General features: G+C 44.3%; 1 protein-coding gene across 5 annotated transcripts in view; it reads left to right on the forward strand.

The window, feature by feature from the left end:
- Positions 1-1,206: 1,206 nt before the first annotated feature.
- The window catches only part of ARHGAP23 (Rho GTPase activating protein 23), a 68,800-nt gene continuing 42,783 nt past the window's right edge, over positions 1,207-27,223 (forward strand). For 3 of the 5 annotated variants that reach the window (XM_069953490.1, XM_069953491.1, XM_069953494.1), the window contains exon 1: positions 25,452-26,012. In XM_069953490.1, coding sequence (XP_069809591.1) covers positions 25,824-26,012 — 189 coding nt within the window. In that variant the 5' untranslated portion in view covers positions 25,452-25,823. The other 2 variants (XM_069953493.1, XM_069953492.1) reach the window with 2 other exon arrangements.

The following is a 27,223-nucleotide window of genomic DNA, read 5'->3' on the forward strand; positions in this document are numbered from 1 at the left end:
CTTTAATCTGATTGGTCGCTGTGTTTTGTTTCAGCCAATCAAATTCCAGCTTGATATTACTGCGTTAACGCTCGGAAAAAGAAAGCTATAATCTGATTAGTGGCTGTGTTTTGTTCCAGCCAATCAAATTCCAGCTTGATATTATTGCGTTGAAAGCTCGGAAAAAAAAGCTATAATCTGATTGGTGGCTGTGTTTTGTTTCAGCCAATCAAATTCCAGCTTGATATTATTGCGTTGAAGCTTGGAAAAACAAAACTATAATCTGATTGGTCGCTGTTTTGTTTTAGCCAATTAAATTCCATTTTGATATTACTGCGTTAATGCTTGCAAAAATAAAGCTATAATCTGATTGGTCGCTGTGTTTTGTTTTAGCCAATCAAATTCCAGCTTGATATTATTGTGTTGAAGCTTGGAAAAAAAGAAAGCTATAATCTGATTGGTTGCTGATATTTGTTTCGGCCAATCAAATTCCAGCTTGATATTATTGTGTTGAAGCTCTGAAAAAGAAAGCTATAATCTGATTGGCTGAAACAAAACACAGCGACCAATCAAATTCCAGCTTGATATTACTGCGTTAATGCATGTAAAAAGAAAGCTATAATCTGATTGGTCACTGTGTTTTATTTCAGCCAATCAAATTCCAGCTTGATGTTACTGTGTTAACGCTCGGAAAAAGAAAGCTATAATCTGATTGGTGGCTGTGTTTTGTTTCAGCCAATCAAATTCCAGCTTGATGTTACTGTGTTAACGCTCGGAAAAAGAAAGCTATAATCTGATTGGTGGCTGTGTTTTGTTTCAGCCAATCAAATTCCAGCTTGATATTATTGTGTTGAAGCTCTGAAAAAGAAAGCTATAATCTGATTGGCTGAAACAAAACACAGCGACGAATCAAATTCCAGCTTGATATTACTGCGTTAACGCTTGCAGAAAGAAAGCTATAATCTGATTGGTGGCTGTGTTTTGTTTCAGCCAATCAAATTCCAGCTTGATGTTACTGTGTTAACGCTCGGAAAAAGAAAGCTATAATCTGATTGTTTGCTGTGTTTTGTTTCAGCCAATCAAATTCCAGCTTGTTATTATTGCGTTGAAACTCGGAAAAAAGAGAGCTATAATCTGATTGGTCGCAGTGTTTTGTTTCAGCCAATCGAATTATTATTAGGTTGAAGGTTGAAATCAGAAAGCTGTGATGTGATTGGTTGCTATGAGCAACTGCTGCTCGTCTTCTCTGGGGCCTGGTCTCTATGGTGAGGCTGAGGCGTAGTGTCCCTCAGCGCCGTCTCCATCCCGCTCCCGCTTATCAGCTGCCATTCTTGCCGCCTATCTCCCCGTCTGGCCGGTCTCCTTCCTCTCCCCTGTGTCCTCTCTCTCTGTCAGTGCCCCCAGTGTGACAGCTCGTCGCCCCCCTCCTCCCAGCAGCAGCAGCGGCGGCGGCGGCTCTGCCCTGTATCTCCCCCTCGCCTCCAGCAGCAGGAGGAGGAGGGGGAGGGGAGCTCCTCTGTCATCCTGTGAGGAGGGAGAGACTTATACACACACTGCCGGAGAGAGACACAGGAGGAAGGCTCCGGCCATTGCCAGGGATTCCCGGCCCCTCCACCTAAATGAATGGCGTGGCTTTCTGCCTGGTGGGATCCCCGTCTTCCCCCGCCGCTCAGGTAAGGGTCGCCTGGCACCGGGTGCCCCCGGACGGGCAGGGGCTGGGGGCAGGGTGGGGTTGGGGTGGCAGCAGATCCCACAAGTAGACAGAGCTCTATGTATTATACATAGACCCAGCTAGTTATATCTGCGTTATTTCATCCTCAGTCCCTGTTCACACCTCACCCATAGTATATGTGATCTGCTATGGATGTGGTATCCCCTTACAGGATGTGTATACTCCCTGTACAGCGCTCGTTCTCTACTGCTGTTTGCCTGTATACACACTTACATGGAGTGATCAGACATACCGGGGTCATGTTAGAGTCGCTATAGGAGCAGAACAGCGACAAAAATGGCGCCGATGTATCCACGCCAATATCCATGACTATAATGGGAGTATCCAATGCCCACATAACCATAGATGATCCGATTCTCCATTGACTTCCATGGTAAAAGTAAAGGAGTGTTGGCTTGTAGACCTAGGGCCCTATTCCACGGGACGGTTATCGTTAAATCGTTCGAATCTAAACGATAATCGTTCGGTTGAAATGCAGTTAACGATTAGCGACCGAACGAGAAATCGTTGATCGCTTTATAAGACCTGGAGCTATTTTTATCGTTGCTCGTTCGCATTGAATAAGACGTCGTTCGGTCGTTCGCAATAGATACGAACGCAATAGCGAAGAGAAAACTATGGCAAATACGATCATAAGTAACGATTATCGTTCCATGGAATTGAGTGAACGTTTTAAGGTCTTTCCTAATAGCGGTCGTTTGAGATTGTTTATCGTTAACGATTATGCGAACGATAATCGTCCGGTGGAATAGGGCCCTAAGGGCCCCATTCCACCGGACGATTATCGTTCGCATAATCGATCCAAACGACCGCTATTGCGAAAGACCTGAAATCGTTCACCCATTTAGATGGAAAGATAATCGTTACTTATGATCGTTCTTGCGGTCGTCTTGTCGTCGCTATTGCGTTTGTCACTACTGCGAACGACCGAACGACTTCTTATTCAATGCGAACGAGCAACGACAAAAATAGGTCCAGGTCTTATTAAGTGATCAACGATTTCTCGTTTAGTCGTTAACTGCTATTCAAACGAACGATTATCGTTTAGAGTCGAACGATTTAACGATAATCTGAACGATAATTGTGCGGTGGAATAGGGCCCTTAGATTTGTTCACATGGGAAAAATCCCAATGAAATTGATGGGTGGTTATCAGGTATGATATGGTAGAGACCAACACCAGTGTTGGGGGATTCTATAGTCCAGGGGTAGGGAACCTTGACTCTCCAGCTGTTGCAAAACTACAACTCCCATCATGCCTGGACAGCCAAAGCTTTAGCTTTGGCTGTCCAGGCATGATGGGAGTTGTAGTTTTGCAATAGCTAGAGAGCTAAGGTTCCCTACCCTTGCCATAGACCAGGGATGGGGCACCTTCGGCCCTCCAGCTGTTGCAAAACTACAATTCCCATCATGCCTGGACAGCCGAAGGCTGTCCAGGCATGATGGGAATTGTAGTTTTGCACCAGCTGGCAGGCCGAAGGTTCCCTATATTTGCCATAGACTAATAAAAGGGTTCCACTGTGGTGTCTATTGTTTAGATGGGGAAAACTAGTCCTGGGTTTGGCAAGGCTCCTCCAGACATATGACATGTTCTGAGGCTGTGAATGGAGCGTATGAAGCAGATATGTTCAGAGCCGAATATATAGATGTCAGGTAACTGGATTGTGCATGTACAACATGAATATCCGAGCGATCGCTGATGATTATATAGGGGTTTGTGGAAGGAAGGATTTAGTTGATCTAGACCAGTCGTCCCCCCCAACTAACCTGTGGCTCTCTGGTTAATACAAAACCTTCAGCTGTCCTGGTTAGTTTTTAAAGGGGTTGTCTTTTTCCTTCAAATCAACTGATATCAGAAAGTTATATAGATTTGTAATTTACTTTACTATTAAAAAAAATCTCAAGTCTTCCCATACTTATTAGCTGCTGTATGTCCTGCAGGAGATGTTTTATTTTTAGTCTGACACAGCGCTCTCGGCTGACATCTCTGGCCGAGAGTCTCGGTTTTATGCGAATCCCCATCGAAAACCTCTCCTGCTCTGGACAGTTCCTGTCTCGGCCAGAGATGTCAGCAGAGAGCACTGTGTCAGACTGAAAATAAAACAACATTTCCAGCAGGACATACAGCAGCTGATAAGTATGGGAAGACTTGAGATTTTTTAATAGAAGTAAATTACAAATCTATATAACTTTCTGACACCAGTTGATTTGAAAGTAAAAGATTTTCGTTGGACAACGCCTTTAACAGCGGGGTGAGTATGAAGTGGATGTAGATCAGTGTTCCCCACCTTTTGGTTCTCCAGATGTTGCTATAATTATACAGGTTGGGGAACACCGGTGTAGATTGCTAGAAACTAGTATCCTCTCTAGAATACTCTAGGCTCTATTCCCCAATGTATCCGTAGACCCCCAACCGCCTCTCAGAGTTTTTTAAAAGTGTCATTTTGGCCTCCATTCAGGTGTTTTCCACCAGGATTTCTGTTGGAGTCACTCAGACCTCATGGCTCTCAAGCTGTTGCAAAACTACAACTCCCATCATGCCTGGACAGCTAAAGCTTTGGCTGTCCAGGCATGATGGGAGTTGTAGTTTTGCAACAGCTAGAGAGCCAAGGTTCCTTACCCCTGGTTTATACATTCTAGTATAGCATTAGAACCAAGCTATGGCTCTTCAACCGTTGCAGAATCCCATCGTGCCCCGACAGCTTTTGGAATAAATAAATCAGTATGTGCCCCAGCGATGGCAGCCGCAAGTGCTAAAATCCTACCCAGCCTATCCATATAGATCCTCATATTCCGAAGGAACGAGACTCTGGCAATCCTTGCTGTGTAGTTTTCCATAGACAGGATAGTTTAGATGACTTGCTAGACTCCCACATAAACATCTGCTTGGTATGTCTATGGAGGGAGGGGGGACAAGTAGCTGCCGCATACATCTGGCACCACTTATCCCCATTGGATTGGATTGCTTTTCTTGTTTGGCGATGAAAGTGAGATCATTTTACCTCCGCACACGCACAAATAGGGGCGAATCTTTGTCATTTCCAGGAATGTCTCTGTGAGTATATGAATAGTAAGCTATGGGGCAAGGATTGCATTTCCCTCTATGTAACATATAAAGATCATGTTTTTGATCGGCCTGCTACGACATGTACAGTATGTTTCTTGGCCTCTATAGTTCCTATGGTTTCTTGTGCATTTTTGTGGTTTGCGTTAAAGATGTCTTCATCATTTGCTTGCACAGTCTGTAGTTGTCATGGTAACAACTCCCCCCCCCCCCCCCCCTTTCTTTTCCGTCGTGATCCAGGTATAGACAATTATTGTACTGTATATGTGGAGTAGTAGTGAGCGCCGCCCTCCCCCAAGTGGTTTATCCCACTTACAATAACGTGGCCTGATTTCTATCTGCGAGACCATTGGGGCCATGTACAGAACAACTTCCTGCATCCCATTGCTCCCTGCCCTCCTTACAATGGGATCTCACAGCGGCCCAGCATTAGGATGCAGCATGACAATGTGCAATTTGCACAAAATAGATGTCAGGCTAAGCGAATAGGGTAATAATGAGAACAAATTATTTTTCTTCCAACAATATAGGCTTTGTGTGCCACATGTGCTGCGTCTGAGTTTTACTCAAAGGTCGCCGGTCTGGAATGTTTAGCGAGCATTCTGCAATATTTCATGATAATTTGGCCAGTGGGTGGCACTGTTGTGTGTGTTTTTTTTTTTTACTATGGTTTATCTATTCACAACACACTAGTGACTGCCTGAAGTTTATCAAGCAGGCACGTCACTTCACGTGGGACAAAGATACAGGCTTGCAAAATTGTATTAGATTTAGGGTCGTATTACACGGAGCGATTTTTAACGATTAACGACTAACGATCGCAAACGAGATTGTTTATAGTTAACCTGAAATCGTTCACCATATTACTCAGAACACAGAGTCGTTAGTTACGATCGTTTTTGCGGTCGTTACTATGATCGCTTATGGTGCGTTTACACAGGCAGATTTATCTGTCAGATTTTTTTAAGCCAAAGCCTGGAACAGATCATAAACAGGGAACAGGTCATAAAGGAAAGACTGAGATTTCTCCTCACTTTAAATCCATTCCTGTCTTTGGCTTTCAAAATCTGTCAGATAAATCTGCCTGTGTAAACGCACCATTATTCCTTCTGATCCCAGCAAAACAATGAACAATGTGCAATTACACTGAACGATTAGTGAACAAATGCGGAACTTGAGCGAACGAACGTGGAATTACAGTGAACGATTAGCAAACGATTAAAGATAAATTTAGGTTCAGATCTAAATCAACAATCAACGACATGCAAACGATTTTTCGATCGTTGCCTGCAATTACACAGAACGATTGTCGTTTAAATTCAAACGATTTAACGATTTTTCGCACGATAATCATCCCATGTAATAGGGCCCTAACTTGAATTACATATGTTTTGTAGTCATTGGGATTTGTCTGGTTCTTTTAGACCACTAGGATTCTGCAGGTTGTAGGAAGGTGAATGGGAGGTTTGGTTCTACAGTAAGTACTAAGTTCGCTAATCAGGGTTCCCCATCATTTAGCAAAACTACAACTCCCAGCATGCCTTGAAAACCACAGGCTGCCCTGGCGTATTAGCAGTTGTAATTTTGCATCAGCCACAGGTCAGGGAACATGGATTTAAATCATCTAAAGGCTTCCTTACACACATTACTAATGTATACACTACAACATTCGGCAATAGAACTATATAATGTATACACTATACTACATTGGGCTATAGATGCCGTACAATCATCTGGTAAATCTTGCCTGCTGTGAGTTGTAGTTTTGCATCAGCTGCAGCGCCGCAGATTGGAGAACACTGTTGTAAGGGCATATCTAGGTATGGCAACAAAAGCTGGCTGCATGCTGGGAGTTATAGTTGTACCACAGCTCTACACTTGTACTCTTTTGTACTATTTAAAGGGCTATTAAAAAAAAAATCAGATCAACTGCTGTCAGAAAGTTATACAGATTTGTAAATTTCTATTTAAAAATATCCAGTTTCCTGTACTTATCAGTTGCTGTATGTCCTGCAGGAAGTGGTGTATTCTTTCCAGTCTGACACAGTGCTCTCTGCCGCCACATTTGTCAATGTAAGAAACTGTCCAGAATAGGAGAGGTTTTCTATGGTGCTCTTTTACTGCTCTGGGCAGTTACTGACACGGACAGCGATGGCAGCAGAGAGCACTGTGACAGACTGGAAAGAATACACCACTTCCTGCAGGACATACAGCAGCTGATAAGTACAAATTACAAATCTGTATAACTTTCTGGCAACAGTTGATTTGAAAACTATTTCTTTTCACCGGAGTACCCCTTTAACAACCCATCTGTGCGTTGTGTAATTCTTCGGTTTTCTATAAGAAGATGAGGCTGGTATTACATGGGACGATTATCGTGCACAAAATCGTTATGTTGTTGGAATTTAAACGATAATCGTTCTGTGTAATTGCAGGCAAGGATTGGAAAATCATTTGTGTGTTGTTGATCCGTGATTTAGATCTGAACCTAAAATTATTGTTAATAGTTTGTTAATCGTTGGCTGTAATTCCACGTTCGTTCGCTCAAGTTCCGCATTTGTTCACTAATTGTTCAGTGTAATTGCACATTGATCATTGTTTTGCTGGGATCAGAAGGAATAAACGATCATAGTAACGGTCACAATAATGATCGTAACTAACGACCATCGTTCTGTGTAATATGGTGAACGATTTTAGGTTAACGATAAACAATCTAGTTTGCAATCATTTATAGTAAGTCGTTAATCGTAAACAAACGCTCAATGTAATAGGACCCTAAGGGTGCATTCACATGCACAGGATCTGTACCAGATTTGATGGCGCAGATTCAAAGCAAGTCTGCAGCTTCAGATCTTCTGCTGATCCTGTACATGTGAACGCACCCTAAAAAAATCGTGTTGTCTCTCGTAAATGTAATGTCATGTGACCTCCGCTCATAAGAAAACAAAATTAGCGGTCACATGATAAGTGTTTAAAGTACATGGGAAATAGAAGATTCCTTATGTCTTGTTGCCCATAGCAAACAGAGCTGCAGGGCTGTAATGGGGCATGGACCCCAGTCTCTATGGGCAGCCGGCCCTTATCAGTCACCAGTTTGGATTCGGATGACACAACTTGTGTAATTCTGGAGGACTCGTGCTGTGAGCAACAGCGAATGCAGATGGGGACGATGAATCAAAGGACCCTACTGTGCACAGACCCTAAAATCTAGTACCACTTGGCGCTGCGAGCTCTGTGCCCAGCTGTCCGCTCTGGTCGGAGAACAGTATTATAACATTGTGTATGTGGCGGAGCCTCATGCTGTGGTGTTCTATGATGCGGTGTGAACAGCACTGAGCACATTCTGCCTGTGTGGCACTAAGTACATGTTGTAACGCTCCCATGAGACGCTCTGTGTGGCACAGCATAGCGTCCCTCTGCCTGTGTGGCACCCTATGTGTCACTACTATACAGGGCCAGAATGATCCTTATGAAGCCAGGGGGGATTTTTGCATCCTGACCTCTAATACAAACTTGGTCACTGATCTCAAGTTCTTCTCTAATAAAAGAGGACATATGTGGTTGTCATAGACAGGATCTCCTGCTCCGGACCCTGGAGCGTTTTTGCAGCTCCTATGTGGGCCGCTCTATGGACCAGGCTCTTACATATCATTATTTATTATAAATGACTTCCGTTACTTGAGTTGCCAGAGCGGATTTACATGAATACAGAATTTTGTAGGTTTATTGACTGCATCGCTGAGCATGGGCCTGTGGTATTCGATTGTTTAACGTTATCCGGCACAGGCTGATAGCTGAGTACAGAGTGTGTCCGCCATGGTACATCCGCTTGTGACTGAACATATGGCTATCTGAAATGATAAAAATGTATCTGTGCGTCTGCATCCCACCTGGATCGGCCACGTTGGCAGCATTAGTTTTATTTTTTTTTAGGATCCGTGGGAGGGGAAAATGGTTCTCATAGAAGATCAGAACAGGACTTAAAGGGGCACACCATCTCCATATTTCTTATTAGAACATATAAATGGCATAGTGATCCAGAGCTGCTTGCCCAGTGTGACTGTGACACGGCTGGTGCAGCCCAAGAATGCCTGCATTGCAGCAAATTAGGTAAGTGTGGACGTGTTGTGACCTGACACTGACCAGAAGTCCATCCAAGGTCCCTTCCATAGGGTGTTTATCAGCTAAACAAGCCTATATTGCCCCTTACAGTTGGGTCAGTGATTGGGTAGTGTAGACCTGCTTAAAAATCCTTGGCTGTAAGTCTTCCCTTGTAATACATGCTGCAGGAGAGGGCTGCACAAAAAGCATGGTGCAACCCTTCCCATGCCATCATAGGCTCTTTATGTGGGTGCCGATCCACAAGACTGCTGCTCACACAAACTAATAGGGCCTGAGCTCTCCAGCTTTTCATTAGCTGCGATAGATGCTACAAACTAATCTGAAATACTCTGCGCCACTGTATGTTGTCATAGGAACGTTCCTGTTGTTTGGGTTATGTTCACACACATTGGAAGTTTCATTGCGTTAACGCAATGAAAAGATTAGGTACTGCAATGAAATTATGCAACAAGGCACCACACATGCAGTAACACAGTGTGGCTATGTTCACACTACGTATATATTTGTGTAACTACGGGTGTTGTTACCGATTGCAACAATGGCTGTGATTAATAAGAAAATATATGTGACGTCGCCGCCTATGGAATCCCGGCTGGAGTGTATACACATAGTATACACTCTGGCCGGAATCCCTAGCAGCGCCGTGAGAAACTGACATTGAATAGCAGCCACAGAAAACCCTATCAGTGCACACTGTGGAGCGAGCGGCTCTGGCCGTACAGTGTGCAGTGGAGAGTTCAGATGCGGGCGCGCACGGGTGCACCCGCATCAGAACTAAGCAGCACTAAAGATCATCCGGCTGGTACTGAACATGGCCTGAGAATGCATCATTTCATTGCCGTCCTTCATTGTGTTAAATGGCTAGTTGAGCCCAAAAATTTTTTTTTTTATTCAAATCAACAGATTTGTAATTTACTTCTATTAAAAAAAATCTCAAGCCTTCTAGTATCAGCTGCTGTAGTGGTGTATTATTTCCAGTCTGGAGAACAGGAGAGGTTTTCTATGGGGATTTGCTATTCCTTTGGACAGTTCCTGACATTGCCAGAAGTGGCAGCAGAGAGCACTGTATCAGACTGGAAAGAATACACCACTTCCTGCAGGACATACAGCAGCTGATAAGTACTGGAAGACTGAAGATTTTTTTTTAATAATTACCAAAGTAAATTACCAAAGTCTTTCTGGCACTAGCTGATTTGAAAGAAATAAAATAAATAAATAGGTGAACTACCCCTTTAAGGCAGTTAAACTCTGTGTGTGAACCGTAACGCAATAAAAATTGTATGTGTGAACACACCTGAAAGATCCAGTGCTGATTCAATGATCTCATGCAATTATGTAATTTATTCTTTTAAAGTGGCTTAAAATGGGAAACGTCCCTAAATAATGGGCTAATAAACCGTGCCCCAGCAGTAATGTGGCTCCGTCTCATTGCTGTAGGTGTAGTTGTTGTGTCCGGGGTTGGATGTGTTAAGCTCCATAGAGCTGCGTTGCTTTGTGAAGAATGCGCTCCAGCCTGCTCGGCAGAGGTTACTCGTGTCAGACGGGCATTTTTGTGGAGTGCTTTTCAAAAATGACATGTGAGTTTCAGAAATGACATGTCCCCTCCGAGAGCTTCTTGTTATTGGGTGTGAAGCCTCGGTGAAGTGGAGGAGGGGTTAGGATTCTTCCAGCTACGTGCAGGTACAGTGCAGAGGAATTAGAGGGGAGCTGAGTGACTTCAGTATCCAGCATGTCATAAAGTGTACATTTACATGGAGGCATATACATCCATCAGCCATAACATTAAAATAATATGATGTAGGTGTCCTGTGGTACCATCACCAAGACGTTAGCCGCAGATCCGGGAGAAGTCTGCTTGGTCATAATGTAAGAGCCCTATTACAAGGGACGATCGTGCGAAAAATCGTTCAAATTTAAACAATAATCGTTCTGTGTAATTGCAGGCAACGATCGAAAAATCGTTCATATGTTGTTGATCGTTGATTTACATCTGAACCTAAAATCTTGTTGGTCGTTCGCTGTAATTCCACTTTCACTCGCTCCTTTACACAGAATGATTCAATCGAATTTTCGCAATAATTATCGCATTTGAGCGATAATCGGCTCGTGCAAACACAGCGAACGATCAAGCGACGAGCGAGAAATCGTTCATTGTGATCTTTCAACATGATCGTCAGTTGCTAAAATTTCGCAGATAGTTTAGTGTAAACAGTCTTTCACCGATTTACCTTATGCGTGAGATGGGCTTAAGCGATCTTAAAAACGATTGCAATAACGATTTTTCTAACGATTTATTCATCTAAACGCTGATGGTTATAAAATACAAATCGTTGCTTCAAAATCGTTAAACGATCGATTGGGCGACTTATCGCTCCGTGTAAACGTAGCATAATAGCACATTGTTTATTGTTTTGCTGGGATCAGAAGGAATAAACGATCATAGTAACAATCGCAATAACGATCATAGTCACGATCGTAACTAACGATTATCGTTCTGTGTAATATGGTGAACGATTTCAGGTTAACAATAAACAATCTCGTTTGCGATCATTTATCGCTAGTCGTTAATCGTTAAAAATCGCTCCTTCTAATAAGACCCTTAGTTAATGGGGCTGTCTCATACATAAACACTTTCATACTGGTCAGTCGGGGTCTGAGACGGACCCCTTACGTAAAGGCTCTTTTATGTGGGCCGGTCATCAGCTAGATGGGCACTAGTAGGCCATGAACGAGAAAATAGTAATTCACCAGATCATTGCATCGTTTGTGCAGCCAATAAGCTTATCGCTTTCGGCCACACATCGCTTTGTAATGATGAGGTTACTGGGAGCACAAACGATCTGCCGCTCGATTATTTGATCTGTGTAAAGGCTTTGCACGTGAGTGCCGATCCCTGTGAGCGGAGCTCATCATCTGTAGATTGTCAGTGTTAAAGGGCCCCCGTACATCTTCAATAACTGATCGTTCAGACGTCATTTATGTGTCCTGACATCCGTCCTCCCCATACACACCATGTAAAAACAATAGACATATTTCATAACTGCCATTGTTTTTTCATAGTGTGAACCTAGCCTTAGGCTATGTTCACACAACGTATCTTTTCGTAAAAGTACGGCCGTTGTTGAAATTGGCAACAACAGCCGTACTTTTTGAGAAAAGATACGTTGCCTATTCTTCTATGGGATCCCGGACAGAGTGTATACACATAGTACACGCTCCGGCTTGGATCTCTCACTGCGCCGCAAACAACTGACTTGACAGTTTTCTGCGGCCATTATTCAGTGAATAGCGGCCTTAGGAAACCCTGTCAGTGCACACTATAGAGCGAGCCGATCCGGCCGCTCGCTCCATAGGGTGCAGTGGAGTGTTCTGATGCGGACGCGCACGGATGCGCCTGCATCAGAACTCTGTGACCCGAAAGATCATCCGGCCGGTACTGCAGTACCGGCCGGGATGAACTTTTCAGAGACCGGCCGTTCCGTGACCAGGCCGGGTCACGGAACGGCCAGTATCTTACTGCATGTGAACATAGCCTTAGGCTGTATCCGTGTTTTCCAGTCCTTCCTAGGGCTACATCCAACTTCTGCAGCCGCGGAGAATCCAGCGCCGAGTGTTTGGCCTCGGAGAGTGTTGCTGAACCCGAACAGTTAGTGATGGTCTCTCATATTAGGAGATGAAGAGAGTTGTAAGCATTGGAGTCTATGGGAATTATATAAAACACTGGAGGTTCCCGTCCCGGAGCGTTTATCGTTCTCCGTTTATCGTTCTTTTAGAGCGTTAGCATGAGACTAAATATTTCTCTATATGGGAGACTGAAATAGTCTGCCCAGTAAACAGCTGTCATCCTAGCAGTGCTCGTATATATGTATGCCTGCCATTGCATATTACAGGCTGTTCTATACACATCTATTGAGGGCGAGGAGTCAGTGTTGTTGTTCTGCCTTCTCTCTGCTAACATTTATAAAGCAGGGCTAATCCCCATGTGGCAGCCAGGCATGTGTACATGTATATACATGCAAATCTGCAGAGGAGGAATGTCATCTGCACATAACAACCAGCCTCTCAGACATGTCCTTACCCAGTGTGGGACGTGCACTATACAGCCCTGTGCTATTGTATATTGTTCCCAGACTTCATACCAGCTGATGAAACTCACCATCCGCAGGGACGCCAGATCCCTGGAGAAGCTAACCCTGTGCAGAACGGCTGGAAAATGGCCGCTGGTGTTTGCCTGTAGGGCTGATTATTGTTTCTTACTAGTTATATGTGAATTTATTCATAAGACTACATGGGTCATGTGTTGCAGTACTGCAGCGCTCCTGCCAGCAGTTTTCCAGGTTCAGCATAGTCTTCTATGGCCTGGCAGAGTGACAACTGCTGCTCCGAGCCAGCAATGTGCTCATAGTGGTTGTCACTTCCCTTTCCCCACTTGTCTGTGCAGAGTAAAATTACATCATTGTATTGATCCATGTTACCAGGGGCTGTGCAGGATTATTTTCCGACATTGTACTTGCTTTCAGGCCTGGGATTGGGTCGCTTCCATCACGCCATGGGAGGCCTGGTGTGCCATCAACACCTGCCCTGTGGTTAAAAGGGGACTTTAGAAAAAAAAAAGTCTTCCAGTACTTATCAGCTGCCGTATGTCCTGCAGGAAGTGGTGTATTTTTTTTCTTGTCTGTCACAGTGCTCTGCTGCCACCTCTGTCCATGTGAGGAACTGTCCAGAGCAGGAGAGGTTTTTCCATGGTGATTTGCTCCTGCTCTGGACGTAGGTGGCAGCAGAGAGCACTGTGACTGGAAAGAATACAGTAAGGTGGGGAGGGGTGACAATATCCTTTAAAGGGCCGCACAGGGATCCAGTGATTGTTCATGCCGTGCGGCTACATGATTGATTGAGGAAAGGCTCTTCAGTCGATCACTGATCACAGAGATTGCTGCTGGTTATCCTGTCTCTATTGACCCGTCCCTATTAAGAACAAGTGCTCGCACCGCAGCCCATCTAGTTGCCCTCAGATTCTGCCCATTACTCAATTTTATTTTTATTCATTCTATTTCTCCTGAATGACAGTGGAGCGGGCTGTGTGCATTATGTCACTGTGAGAGATCAATACATGTAAATGACTTCTAGCTGCTCCATCCATCTCTTTCCTAATGAGTCCAGTAAATCCACCAGAGGGAAGAAGCAGCTCAAGCTCTTTATCCTAAGCATTTGCACCTATATAGCGATTCCTCCTCCTCCTCAGGGAGGGGTGGAGCGGGGACCCTTATCTCTCTTTCCTGACCTGACACAAGAACCCTCAGCCTGGGATTATGTAAATGTCCATGAATAATCTAATACACAAGCAGACGTCAGGTCTTCCTTATCTGTTCTCTGTGTTGCGGAGTTTGTGGAATGGTTGGCAAGATAGTCAGGAGCCTTCTGGTTGAGCTGGTCACGCATTAGGGTTATGCCACGTTTACACAGAGCGATAATTCGCCCAATCGAACGATTAAGGATTTCGAAGTAACGATTTGTTTTTGTTATAACAATCAGAGTTTAGACGGAACGATGTATCGTTTGAAAAAAATTGTTATTGTGATCGTTTTAAGATTGCTTAAGCCCATCTCACACACAGGGTGAATCTGTAAAGGCAAGAAGCGATCTGCAAATTTTCAGTGAACGACCAACGAGGATTTGAGAACATGTTGAAAGAACGATTTATGTGTTTACACGAGCCAATCATCTCTCAAATGCGATCGTTAATTCAAAATGATAAAACGTTAATTTAAAACGAAAATTCAAATGATAATCGTTCTGTGTAAACGCACCATTAGTCTGTGGAGGTTGTTGTCTTGGGGCTACAGCACCATAAAGACCCTATTACACGGAACGATTATCGGCCGTATTCAGACGATATCGGCCGTTACAACCAATAATCGTCCCGTGTAATAGAAGGCAACGATCAGCCGACATGAACGCTGTCGGGTGATCGTCGCTGTGGTTTGTCTTTCAACATGTTGAAAGACAAATGACTGTGATGGCAGCGATCTGCTGCTGTCGCTCTGTGGAATAGGAACGGCGGCAGCAGACCGCCACTATCCTCTATAGGCTGCCTGGACGATCTAGTGATCACCCGGGCAGCCCCCCCTTAGCATGGGACATAAGAAGAATAGTGAACGCTGAAGTCCCTGATCCCCCTGTATAGTTTAGGTCAAGGCAACATATGCAAACCATTTCCAGCAGTATGTAAAGCCGCAGTGTGTGCCATTTGTTCCTGTTTGTTCTACTTGTTTTCTCAGCGATTGTATACGTTTGCCCTGATTACCTTTCCCCAATGCATAGTTTCTTCTGCCTCTATTCTTTGATGTGTGCGCTCGCATTCTTCCTTGGATTTCTTCAGTAGGGAGGCCGCATTGTGTTGCAGTCATGAAATCTGGGAACCACTTGACACATTTCCGTCCCATTTACAAAGCACAAGGAGAGCTAGGCTACAAGGTAAACTTTTATGGCCACAACTTCCTAATAAATACCTGCAGTGGTTTACGGAGCACAAGCTGCGTTTACAGGCGCTCTACAGTTTATGTAGTCAATCTCGCTGTGTTCTTTCATATACGTAGGGTCCATGGTGGTCCATTGGATTCCTGTACTGAGAGGGCAGAAGGATGATGTTAAAGGGGTTATCCAGCGCTACAAAAACATGGCCACTTTTCTCCCTCTCTTGTCTCTGTGGTTTGCAATTAAACTCCGTTTACTTCAATAGGACTGAGTCCCAAACCCCACCCAATCTGGAGACAAGAGAGGGGGGTAAGTGGTCATGTTTTTGTAGCGCTGGATAACCCCTTTAATCTGTCCGATCCTGCGTTCCTCTGAGATAAGCGGCATCAGGGGTGCCTGACTGACATTTTTCTCCTGTCTAGTAAAACAAGCCTGCTTACTCAGCCTTTAGCATACGTTTATTGGGGAGTCTGACAGGCGGTTTTGACGGACAGTTTTGTAAGGTCTATTCTCAGAATGCAAATGACCAAGAGCAAGCCCTGTACAGAAACTGAGCAAGCACGAAAGGCTGAGAGATTTTCTTTAGTAGCCAGCAGAATTATAAATGCAGCTCTTGGTGGGAAATGGCTATGAAACCAGTGTTCTTGCAAAATCCTTCAATTTTCTATTTGGTATGAAATGTAGAAAAATTAAAGGGGCTGTTCATTATTTTTTTTTCTTTTAAATCAACTGGTGCCAGAGATTTGTAATTGACTTCTACTAATAAAAAATGAAGTCTTCCTGTATTTATCAGCTGCTGTATGTGCAGGAAGTGGTGTATTTTCTCCAGTTGGATACAGTGCTCCATGCTGCCACCTCTGTCCATATCAGGAACTGTCCAGAGCAGGAAAGGATTTCTATGGGGATTTGCTACTGCTCTGGACAGTTCCTGACATGGACAGAGGTGGCAGCAGAGAGCACTGCATCCAACTGGAGAGAATACACCACTTCCTGCAGGACATACAGCAGCTGATAAGTACAGTACATTTTTTTTTAGTAGAAATAAATTACAAATCTCTGGCACCAGTTGATTTAACAGATAAAAATATTAATGAAGTCTTCCTGTACTTATCAGCTGCTGTATGTCCTGCAGAAAGTGGTGTATTCTTTCCAATCGGACACAGTGCTCTCTGCTGCCACCTCTGTCCATGTCAGGAACTGTCCAGAGCTGTCACAAATCCCCATAGAAAACCTTACCTGCTCCGGACAGTTCCTGAGGTGGCAACAGAGAGCACTGTGTCAGAATGGAAAGAATACACCACTTCCTGCAGGACATACAGCAGCTGATAAGTACTTGAAGACTTGAGATTTTTTAGTAGAAGTAAATTACAAATCTCTGGCACTTTCTGACACCAGTTGATTTAAAAGAACATGTTTTTTGGAGAACAACCCCTTTAAGCAAGTGATCTTTCATGTGTATTTCAACCATAGAAAAGTAAATCTTTATTCATGGGATGCGTCATTAATAAGTGAATATTCCCGAATATATTTTTTCCTATATTGATATAACCTTTCCTCTCATCCCTCTGGAGCTGTAATGGTTTTGAGTCATGGCGGGATGAGGCAGAGGAGCCAATGTTCTGCCAGCACGGATGAATAAATGCCGTGTATAAGCAGAGAGCCCCATCTACATTGTGTGTTACTCTCCCTTCTCCCTGGTGTGTGGGATCCAAATGGGAAAAGTCAGGTCAGCAGCTCTCTGTTCTGATTTCCTGTCTCATTGGATTGAACTTTTCCTGCTTCTCCAGATGTCCACATTACATCCATAGCAGCAAACAAAGGAGGATGGAAGCTCGGGATCTAAAAGTCTAGAAGAATTGTGGGTGCTGGGGTAGTGGTAATATTTAAAACTATGTTGACTAGGTTTTAATGGTGGATCCTGCTATTTTATATCTTGTTAGAACCTAGCACCGGCAGCGAGCGGGGAACGAGGAGCAAGAGAGCGCTGGCCTGACAGGGGCTGCCCAGTTTTTTAAGGTTATACAGTTTATTTGGGAATTCTCAGGGGGTCCCACAGGGTCCTAATCTCTTCAGAGGGGTGACACGGATTATTACTCTGGAGAAGGGTCCTGCATTACACACACAATCCTTTCGGTACTATTACACGGAGCGATTTTTAACGATAAACAATCGCAAATGAGATTATCGGCAACCTGAAATCGTTGACCATATTACACAGAACGATAGTCGTTAGTTACAATCGTTACTATGACCGTTATTGCGATCGTTACTATAATTGTTTACTCCTTCTCATTCCAGCAAAACAATGAACAATGCGCAATTACACTGAACCATTAGTGAACAAATGTGGAACTTGAGCGAACGAACGTGGAATTACAGCAAACGATTAGCGAACAATTAACGATAATTTTAGGTTCAGATCTAAATCAACGACACATGAACGATATTTCGATCATATAATATCATTCGAAATTAAACGATAATCGTTCTGTGCAGGCAATTACACAGAACGATTATCGTTTAATTTCGAATGATATAATAATTTTTCACACGATAAATCGTCCCGTGTAATAGGGCCCTTAGACTTGAATAGACACACTATAATGCTTAATCTTCCCTGTGGTGGCGCTGCAGGGGAATTGAACTTTTACGGCCATCTCCCCCCCCACACACCTATTACAGCTAATCGCAGGGGATCAGTTAATTGTCACAGTAGGGATTGTCCAAAGTGGAGAACTGCTCAAAAGGCACAGTAACCTTTAACTTAATCCAATTATATATGAAGCGGGAAGATGGCGAATACTAAACACAATGCACTGGGGCTGCTACCACATGGGAATCCTGAGAGCAGGCACACTGTGTGGGATGTTTGGAGTAAGCGTGTCCCCTGACATAGGGAGGAGGTGGGTAGACAGGGGACAGTAGAGCGGAGAGGAAGGTGCTAAACCTGCTAGTAATATCCTGTGCTGACTCCACAGGAACCTTCAGCCTGCACTGCCCCTTCCTGCTCACACAGCCCTGACACAGGAATTTCATTCACTTTAGTGCGGGATGACCGCCAGTTACCCGCATGGTCCCTGCATCGCCACAAGAGCTAGAGATAAAATATATATATATATATATATATATATATATATATATATATATTTTATGTTACACACTAATAGGTTGAGAAATATAGTCTGTGCAGTCTGTATCTGCTTGGATATGATGATGTGATCAGTCAAGCATCAAGATAGCAAAAATATTCCCCAAATGCAGGATTTTTTTTTAAATGTTAAACTATATATAAATATATAATGAGAATAAAAAGACAGTTCAAGGATAACCTTTCGTAAATCTCAGCTTTTTCTGGGCAAATTAGTCGAGTAGGTGGGCCTAATCAGATTGACTGTACTTTATATGCACACTTATGCACATGTAACTCGGTCACTGGTTAGCCCCACCCTCTTGACTTGTCCATCCAGAGATTTGCATGAAGTGACAAGTTATCCTGGAACTTTTTCCCACAAAACTCTACATCAATCTGCTCATTCTGGGCCAAGTAGTCAAGTGGGCGGTGCCAATCAGTGTATACGAGCACTGTCAATCATTGAATAGGTCCACCCACTTGAATACATTGCCCATAATATGCTATCTAATATATATATATATATATATATATATATATATATATATATATACACTGTGTATGTATATATATATATATATATATATATATATATATATATATAGTGTGTGTGTGTGTATATATATATATATATATATATATATATATATATATATATATATATAATTTGATTAGCCTCTCCTGCTCTGTTACATACACGGTGCTGCATTTCCAGTGTGACAGGTTCCCTTTAAGAGCCGTATCAGAAATGTTCCTATGTACAGCACAGGTCTTATATTGGGGTTCAACGATAGGATTCATTGTACCCAGCCCCCGCCTTGCTGAGTCCTGTATGATCCCATTGTGAGACCAGTGAGAGTGATGGGTGTAACAGGTGCACCTAGCTCTTCCTACACACATCTCTTGTAATTTACGCACACGCCCTGTTCGGCTTCATTCCAGGGCCACGCATTCTAAACCCCCATCATTGTCTGTGCCTGCTCACCCCAAATAATGCGCTCATGTGTGGCCGGCCGTGCGGGTTTTGTTGTCACCCACCTAGACATGTCAGCTAATCCCAGGTCACTGGGGAGATAGAGATCTATTCCTGTGCATGTGGCCGTGTGTGCGCTCGGCCTTTTATCCTTCATCTAGTAAAACAGAGCTGGAAGAGAGAGAATTTTCCAGAAAATACAGGACCGCTTTATAACATTGTCACTGCATGGTAAAGGAGGGTGGGAAAAATACTTGGGATATGAACATTGCAATATTTTTCTTTAAGAATTTTATTTTTCGTTTTTGCATTTTATTTTATAGCTTGAGGGTAAGAACAGAGAGTGGAAATGCAGGTGCTTCATACAAAACATATCCTGTAACTATAAGTATATGCTATTAATAACAGTCCATTACTGTAGGAACGGCCCATAAGGCCAGATAACGTTCATGTTGTATTTTTATTGTCATTCTGCATATAAAGACCATAGAGTCAGTGGTGCTGTACAAACTAGTAAACTACAGGGGGGTCTGTGCGGGGAGCAGAAAAGGGGCAAACGTACCGGGTTAGCTTAGGGTGGTATTATACGTAACGATTATCATTCGAAAAACGTTATATGTTCGTATTTGAAGGATAATCTTTTAGAGTAATCACAGACAAAGATTAAACGACCAAGAAGAAATCGTTTGGACTTATTTTTATCGTTGATCGTTCGCAAATCGTTCGCTCTTTTCTGTAATAAGGTGTCGTTCGCAGTAGCGAGAATAGGACAAACGCAATAAAGATCATAAGTAACGATCATTGTTCAGTGTAATTGGGTGAACGATTTCAAGTCATTCGCCATAGCGATCACTTGAGTTAGTTTATCGTTAATTGTTGATCGCCAAAAAATCGCTTAGCGTAATAGTACCCTAGTATCGGTAGTATCGGTGGGTGACCGATGATTTTAGGTTTGGGCCCAAATAAACGATCAGCCGATGACACGATCATCAGCTGATCGTTTTCTCTATTCCACCGAGCGATAATCTGCCAAATCGGGTTGATTCGGCCGATTATCGCTCCGTGGAATAGGCCCCTTAGTCTATACTTTAGTTATGCTTTGTCCTTGTAACAAATAAAACAGATGAAAGAATTCTAAAAGAAGGAGTAATGGGCTCTTAGGCTTTTGTTGTGTTTTATAAGGTTGGGTTCACACCTGCATCTGAAGCTACGCTGTTCTCTACTCTCATTGGAGTAATATGCTGGGGGGTCCATTACACGTCAGACATTAACAATGCCCCATGGACCCTGTTGAATTGATTTTAATGGGGTAAATAGTGTTCTAGGTATTTTGTCCTAAGCATGGCACGGCATACAGACATACCCTATGGAGGCTCCAACACAGGGGTGAACCCAGGTTGTCATATGTTTTTGGCCTACAGTTATCTCTCCTGGCTTTGCTATACACATGATTGTTGGGTGTGACTGAACATTCATGTGCTCCCTTTGAGAAGGAGAGGGGTAAGCTGCTGCCAAAAAGCTCTGGTGCTGGCTTATCCCTCTGAGAACAATAAGGTTGGTTATTGAAAACCCATCACTGACCTTTTAAAGAGGTGTTATTATGCAATGGGAACCGAATGGGGACAATGAAGCAACCGTAAAAAATGTTAGAGACGTGTAATGTAAACGTTAAAGCGAATGTGCCATCAGATACATTCACTTTAGGATTTGCGCATGAATAGAACGGCGTCTGCGTGGGGAAGCTGGTGCCGCTATCCTTTTTTTGAATTGCGGCCTGGTTACCCCGCACTGCGTCGTTATATTACTGAGCACCAGCCTGGGCTAAAGCACTGGAGGCGGGCTGGCCTGCCACCAGTGGGAGCAAACCCCCTCCCCTCTGTGACATGGCTCCATAAGCTGCCGGGGTTTTCCTCCCACTGGGGGCTGGCAGGCCGGCTCTCCTCCAGTGCTCCAGCCTGGGCTAGTACTCGGTAATAGATAGACAAATAGAAATGGGCCTTAGTTTAAAAAAAAAAGACTGCGGCACCAGCTTTTCCATGCCGTTCTATTTATATGCAACCTGATGGTACATGTACCTGATGGTACATTCGCTTTAAATAAGAAAGATAGATATATATCTATCACTGGGGCATATTGACCATAGTAAATTGCCCGATGTGCGGTGTAAGCACTTACTTACCAGAGTCTGTTATCCATGTCTGTGCAGCCCTTGCTTTATATAGAAAATAATAAACATGTTCCTTACCTGTCCACTTTCTTCTGGTGTCCTCTTGGCTTGTTTCTGCATTCCCCGCTGACTGCAGCCAGCTTCCAAAACCTGTCTTGGAAGTGACAGGCCGCTCAACCAGTCACTGTCCGAGATGGGACAGCGCCGCAGCCAGTGGCAGCTGAGGGGAATTCCTGAAACAAGCCAGGAGGACACCAGGAGAGTGTGGACAGGTAAGGAACATGTTTATTATTCTCTTTACCCTCTCATCGGCCTTCTCTGCGCTACACTATTAGGGTCCACATACACCTAAAAGCCCTATTTCACAGAACGATTATCAGCTGTATAATAATCGTCCCGTGGAATAGAAAGCAACGATCAGCCGACATCCTTCATGTCGTTTGTCTTTCAACATGTTGAAAAACAAACGACTGTGATAGCAGCAATCTGCTGCCGTCGCTCCGTGTAATAGGATCACCGGCAGCAAACCGCCACTATCCTCTGTAGGCTGCCCCGACGATCTAGCGATCACCCAGGCAGCCCCCCCACAGCTCCCCGTGGCCCCTCCCACACTCACCCACTCGCTGCCGCCACGTGTAATAGCTGCGGCAGAGAGCAAGAAGCAAACAAGCGCTAGCAGCACTCCTTTGCTCCTCACAGTCGCCCATAGAATAGGGGCTTTAGAGTTACAATGCTCACGGCTGATTTGGCCATCAGTCTAATGTGTATGGAGCTGTCTAGAACCACTCACAGATTGTTGTTTTTGGGGGTCAGGCGTCATGGAAAGTCACAACGAACCCCTTAGTTCAGAGCAATATAAGTCGCAGCTAGAGCTCCTTCTCCATAGAGAACACAGGAACACTCGGCCGTGTCGAACTCTGCTTTATGTGGGGAGGACGGGAGAGGTAACTGACGGACAAATAACTGTTTGGCCGTCATATATTGAAAGTGTATGGGGGGCCTTTACACGTTGCATGTCAATGATTTCATAACATGTTGAGAGACAGCAATCTGCCCATGATCGTCCCCTCGGCTGATCATGCTCTTTATTACATGGGGCGATATCTGCCCCAATTCTGAGTGCAATCCAATTAATTCCAACCAAATGGAGCACTTATTGGGTGTCAATGATCCGACGCTCAATACTAATTTTCCATTAATGTTAGTCTCATCCATGTAGACTGAATTAAGCTGACATGAAACTTATGTATGTGCCCAGATTGTCCTTATTGTGACGTCTAGTAGTTGGAGATGACATTTTGTCTACAGACCTTCTGATCTCTGGCTGGATTAGTGACTTCACACCCAATATATTTAGTGGTATCCAAAACATTCTCTAGACGTGTTTCAACTATTTTATAGGTAAAAATCTACATCCGAAATTCTCTGCACCATGGTGGACAGCCGCCGTAATGGTCAGAATAACTAGAAAAACTGTGGTGTAATATTCCTGTAAATTCCTGCCTATTCTTGACCATGAGAACAGTTGAGACATATTGCGCATAGTTTCTCTGATGGGTTAACAGTCCCGGCCCACCTCGCCCACTCCCCCTCTATGGTCTTTGTCTTGCGTCTGTATGAATAATTAATGTCAGACTCCCACTTCTGTCAGGGGCTTTGTGTTGTGTTTGCAGGGAGATGAGTTCTCTCCGCAGACCCCTTTCTAGAGTTTTAGGACTTGTGTCCCAGTCCTTGTGAAGTTGTTTTACAGTCTGTTTTACGGAGTGCTGGACAATTGGCAGCTTGTATAGAGTGGTGGTACATGAGGGCAGGAGAATTCACTTCAAAGCCTTCGCAAGGGTTTTGTGCCAGCACTTTTACTTTTTCAGGACTGGACTATGAAGGGCTTTGTACGGACCCATTACTCACACATGGTGGACACTACCATGCTGATAGAGGAACCATTATTTATGAGACTGCAGGCTATTGATTCTCATTGACTTAAATGAAAGGTGCAGCAGGCCTTAGTGATAGCAGGGCACTAAATGGTGTAAACCCTTAAAAATGGCCACTTGTGTATTTTGTGGTGGGACAAAACACCAATTACCGATGACAAAAACTACGTCCTAATGATGGTTACTGGGACCATCTGCAACATTGGGCAGCTATTAGTGGACACATAGGGGCATGGTTTCACGGTGCAATAATTGACCCCTCTGGCTCATAAAAAGGCCCTTAAAAAATCCCTTTGAGATTTCTAGAATAGTCGGTAATAGTACTGAGCTGTGGCTTGGCCTTCACCAGACAGGTAGTGACAATGGAGTATAGACAGAAGTCAGGATTAGAAGTAGCACAATAAGTACCAGGCTTAGCATCCAAAGGGCTAAGCAGGATCTTCATCAGGCAAGGATCAGGATCGATGGCAATAGCAGCAATCCAGGACAAGAAGCATCCAGTTGGGTAGCATTGGACGTGGCCATTGTCAGGAGCTGTGAGCTATGATACAGCACTGAAACTGGGTGAGACATCCCTTTCAGGGTCACATCAAGGGTCTGCACAGCGCCGCTCTTGTCTGGCAACACTGCTTAACCCCATTTACTCTAATAGGGTTGAGCTGCAATGCAAGACTTTACCCCTAGATGAGAATGACGCTAAGCCTATACTGTGAACGACCCTTTTAAGATGCTCTTAAGGCCTCCGATTTTGGTGCCCTTTGCTTGACTTCTCAGTTCATTTTGTCCTTGTGTCCAGTCCCCCCCCCCCTTTTGATTTTTAGGCTAGCCTTTCTTCTACTCTTCCAGCATCCCTGGATTTAGTGAGAACATGCTTAGGAAGGAAGGAAATGTGAGAAAGACGGAAAGCCATAGAGAACAGAGAGAGGGCTATCTACGCACACAGGGAGCCCAGTGAGTGACAGAGAGGTATGCGCAGGAAGTGACAGGGATTCTGTAAACTTTCTATAGAGCATTTAATGGAGCTGCGGCAGTGCCCTGATCTCACATGGACGGACATCTTTTCTGTCAGGACCCATCATGGGGCTCCTAGCTGTCAGGCACACATTTCGGCTGACCCATTGTAAGGTGCACCTCTTGCCTTAGGCTACTATTACACAGTGATTTTTTTGCCGATAAACGAACTCAAACGTCCACTATGGCGAACGACCTGAAATTGTTCACCCAATTACACGAAACGATGATTATTACTTATGATCGTTATTGCGTTCGTCCTGTCGTCGCCACTGCGTTCGCTGCTACTGCGAACGACCGAACGACATCTTATTACATGTCAACGATCAACGATAAAAATAGGTCCAAATACTATTAAGCAACCAACGATTTCTCATTGGTCGTTCAATTGTTGTCTTCTATTACACTAAACGATTATTGTTCAAATCCAAACGATTTAGTGATTTTTCAAACAATAATCGTTCCGTATAATACCACCCTTAATCCTGACCTTGCATGGCCTGGCAAGCTCTGCATGAGTCAGGATGTCATCTTGGTACAGTTCATATAGCCTGGCACCCATAGATAAACATACAGTGTGCACCCACAGACAGGCAGTGTCCTGAGCAGACAGTCTAGGCAGTGCTGATGGGCAGGTTAAGCCTCATTCCCCCCCAGCCAGCCCCCCCTATCAGCGGCCTGCCAGCCCCCACTTGTGCTGCTGTCAGCTTTGGGGCTGGAGAGAGACAGTGGTAGGGGTGTGGAGAGGGACAGGGTAGAGGGGGAGAGGCACATGCAGGGTGGGGTGAGGGCCCGTGGCAGCTGCCTCACAGGCGACCAGGAGTTTTCCCCTGTGTATGTGGATGCCTGGCTGTGACTGTTTCTTTGTGTGCCGAGGACCTTCCCCTTCCATGAGTTGTGCTTTTCTGTTGTCTTTTCTGTGTTTTCTTTCATCTATCTGTCCGTCTATCTGTTTTCTTGTCCTGCACTCTCTTCCATTCAGTGTCTGTCTCTCGTGTACTCCAGCATCTGTGTCGCAGCAGATCTGTCATACAGATAGCTGATCCTTGACACTCACTTTTCGCTTTGTGTCCGAATGTGTCAACTATTTACCGTGTCACCCCCTCACCTCCCACCCTGTGTCCACTATCGCTTCAACTCTACCCTCATCCTTGGGAATGACAGTCAAATGAAGACAAGTTCAGGATAATGGAAGGCGCTCTTGTCCCTTCCAAGCGGATTTTACGTTTCATCGCACCATGCCTGTCATGCAGAGAAGCATGTCGGGCCCTCAGGGGCCAAACTGGTGTTGGGAGAAGGTAGTGGGAGTGGATTGCAGTTCGCCAGAGCCATGTTGCATTTGGCTCGCAAGCTCAAGGAATGGAGAACGAAAGTCGGCAACTCTTCCCACCAGGACAAGGGGTTCCCATTGGGGTATACAGCAAGGGGTAAGCTGCATGGCCTATTAACTCCTTAATAGCAGAAGTATGTGCGGCTGCGTGTTTACACAGTAATGTTGGACTGAAGTATGCAGACAATGTCTAACTGAATATATATATATCCTCTCAGAGTAATGTGTAGTATGCGGAGCAGCATGGAGTGCTACTTATAGACCGTCTCTTAGCAATGCAGAATATTTGGTCTCGGTGTATACGTATCTTCATGTATCCAGGACAGTGCACATCTCTCAGCACCTGGTATTTCGGACTATCGGGGCCTGTAGTTTCCTTAGTTTCATGACTGTCAGCTTTGTTTTTTCTCTCTACAGCGTCTGCTTCCGCTTGGATGAAAACTGCCTAGTTCAGGGAGAATAAGTTTGGGAACTGCTGATCACTGCACACTGGCTGAGCCAATGACAGTATATAGGAGTATACGCCAGCCATAGGTGTAACAACCCCTCACCACGTAATGTGACATATATCCAGCACTGTAATGTACATTAAACACATGGGTTGTGGATTTTTAGTAGACAGTGGAGCTTGTGCTTAATCCGCCATGCCTTAGCTATGTTCTCATTGTGGCGCTCATCGATTTGCTTTAAAATAGAGAAGTAATAGAGAATTGTTCGGCTCGGGTAACATAAATCGACTGCCTATAAATATTGCAGCTAAAGAAATATAAGACCCTGTAATTCCCATAGATGCCAGTGTGCAGGCATGTGCCGCCAGCTGTCCTCGCCTTCTCCTTGGTACTATGAGGTCTTGGGACTGTCATTTACCGATAGGTGAGGGACCCCCCCCCAGTTATCAAATATTTATTGCATATAAACTAGATGAGGCCTTTATTGTATTGCAATTGAAGCGATAGTCCAACTAAACTTACGAATGATGGAAAATCAGCAGCAGCTTTCTTCCCTCTCCCCATTGAAAACACATGCCTGCTTGGCCGAGCTGAGTGTGCATTTGTATAGGGGGATCGGGAGAGATGGCTGTGGGTTATATACACAGAAAACAGTGACTTGGATGCAATCTGTAATGACAACCATCTGACGTGTATCTGCCATTGTCAAAAGATGTCAGAAGGGTCACGTTACAGAGCCACACGGGACTGCGGATCCAGCAGAAAGCTTTGCAGTGGAATAAAGTACCAGGCTGTGTGGGTGAGATCAAATGTCATCCGCACCGTATAGAGTTATTCCGCAAGACAATTGACCCGTATT

The sequence above is a fragment of the Dendropsophus ebraccatus genome, chromosome 14, assembly GCF_027789765.1.
Source record: "Dendropsophus ebraccatus isolate aDenEbr1 chromosome 14, aDenEbr1.pat, whole genome shotgun sequence".
Classification (NCBI taxonomy): Eukaryota; Metazoa; Chordata; class Amphibia; order Anura; family Hylidae; genus Dendropsophus; species Dendropsophus ebraccatus.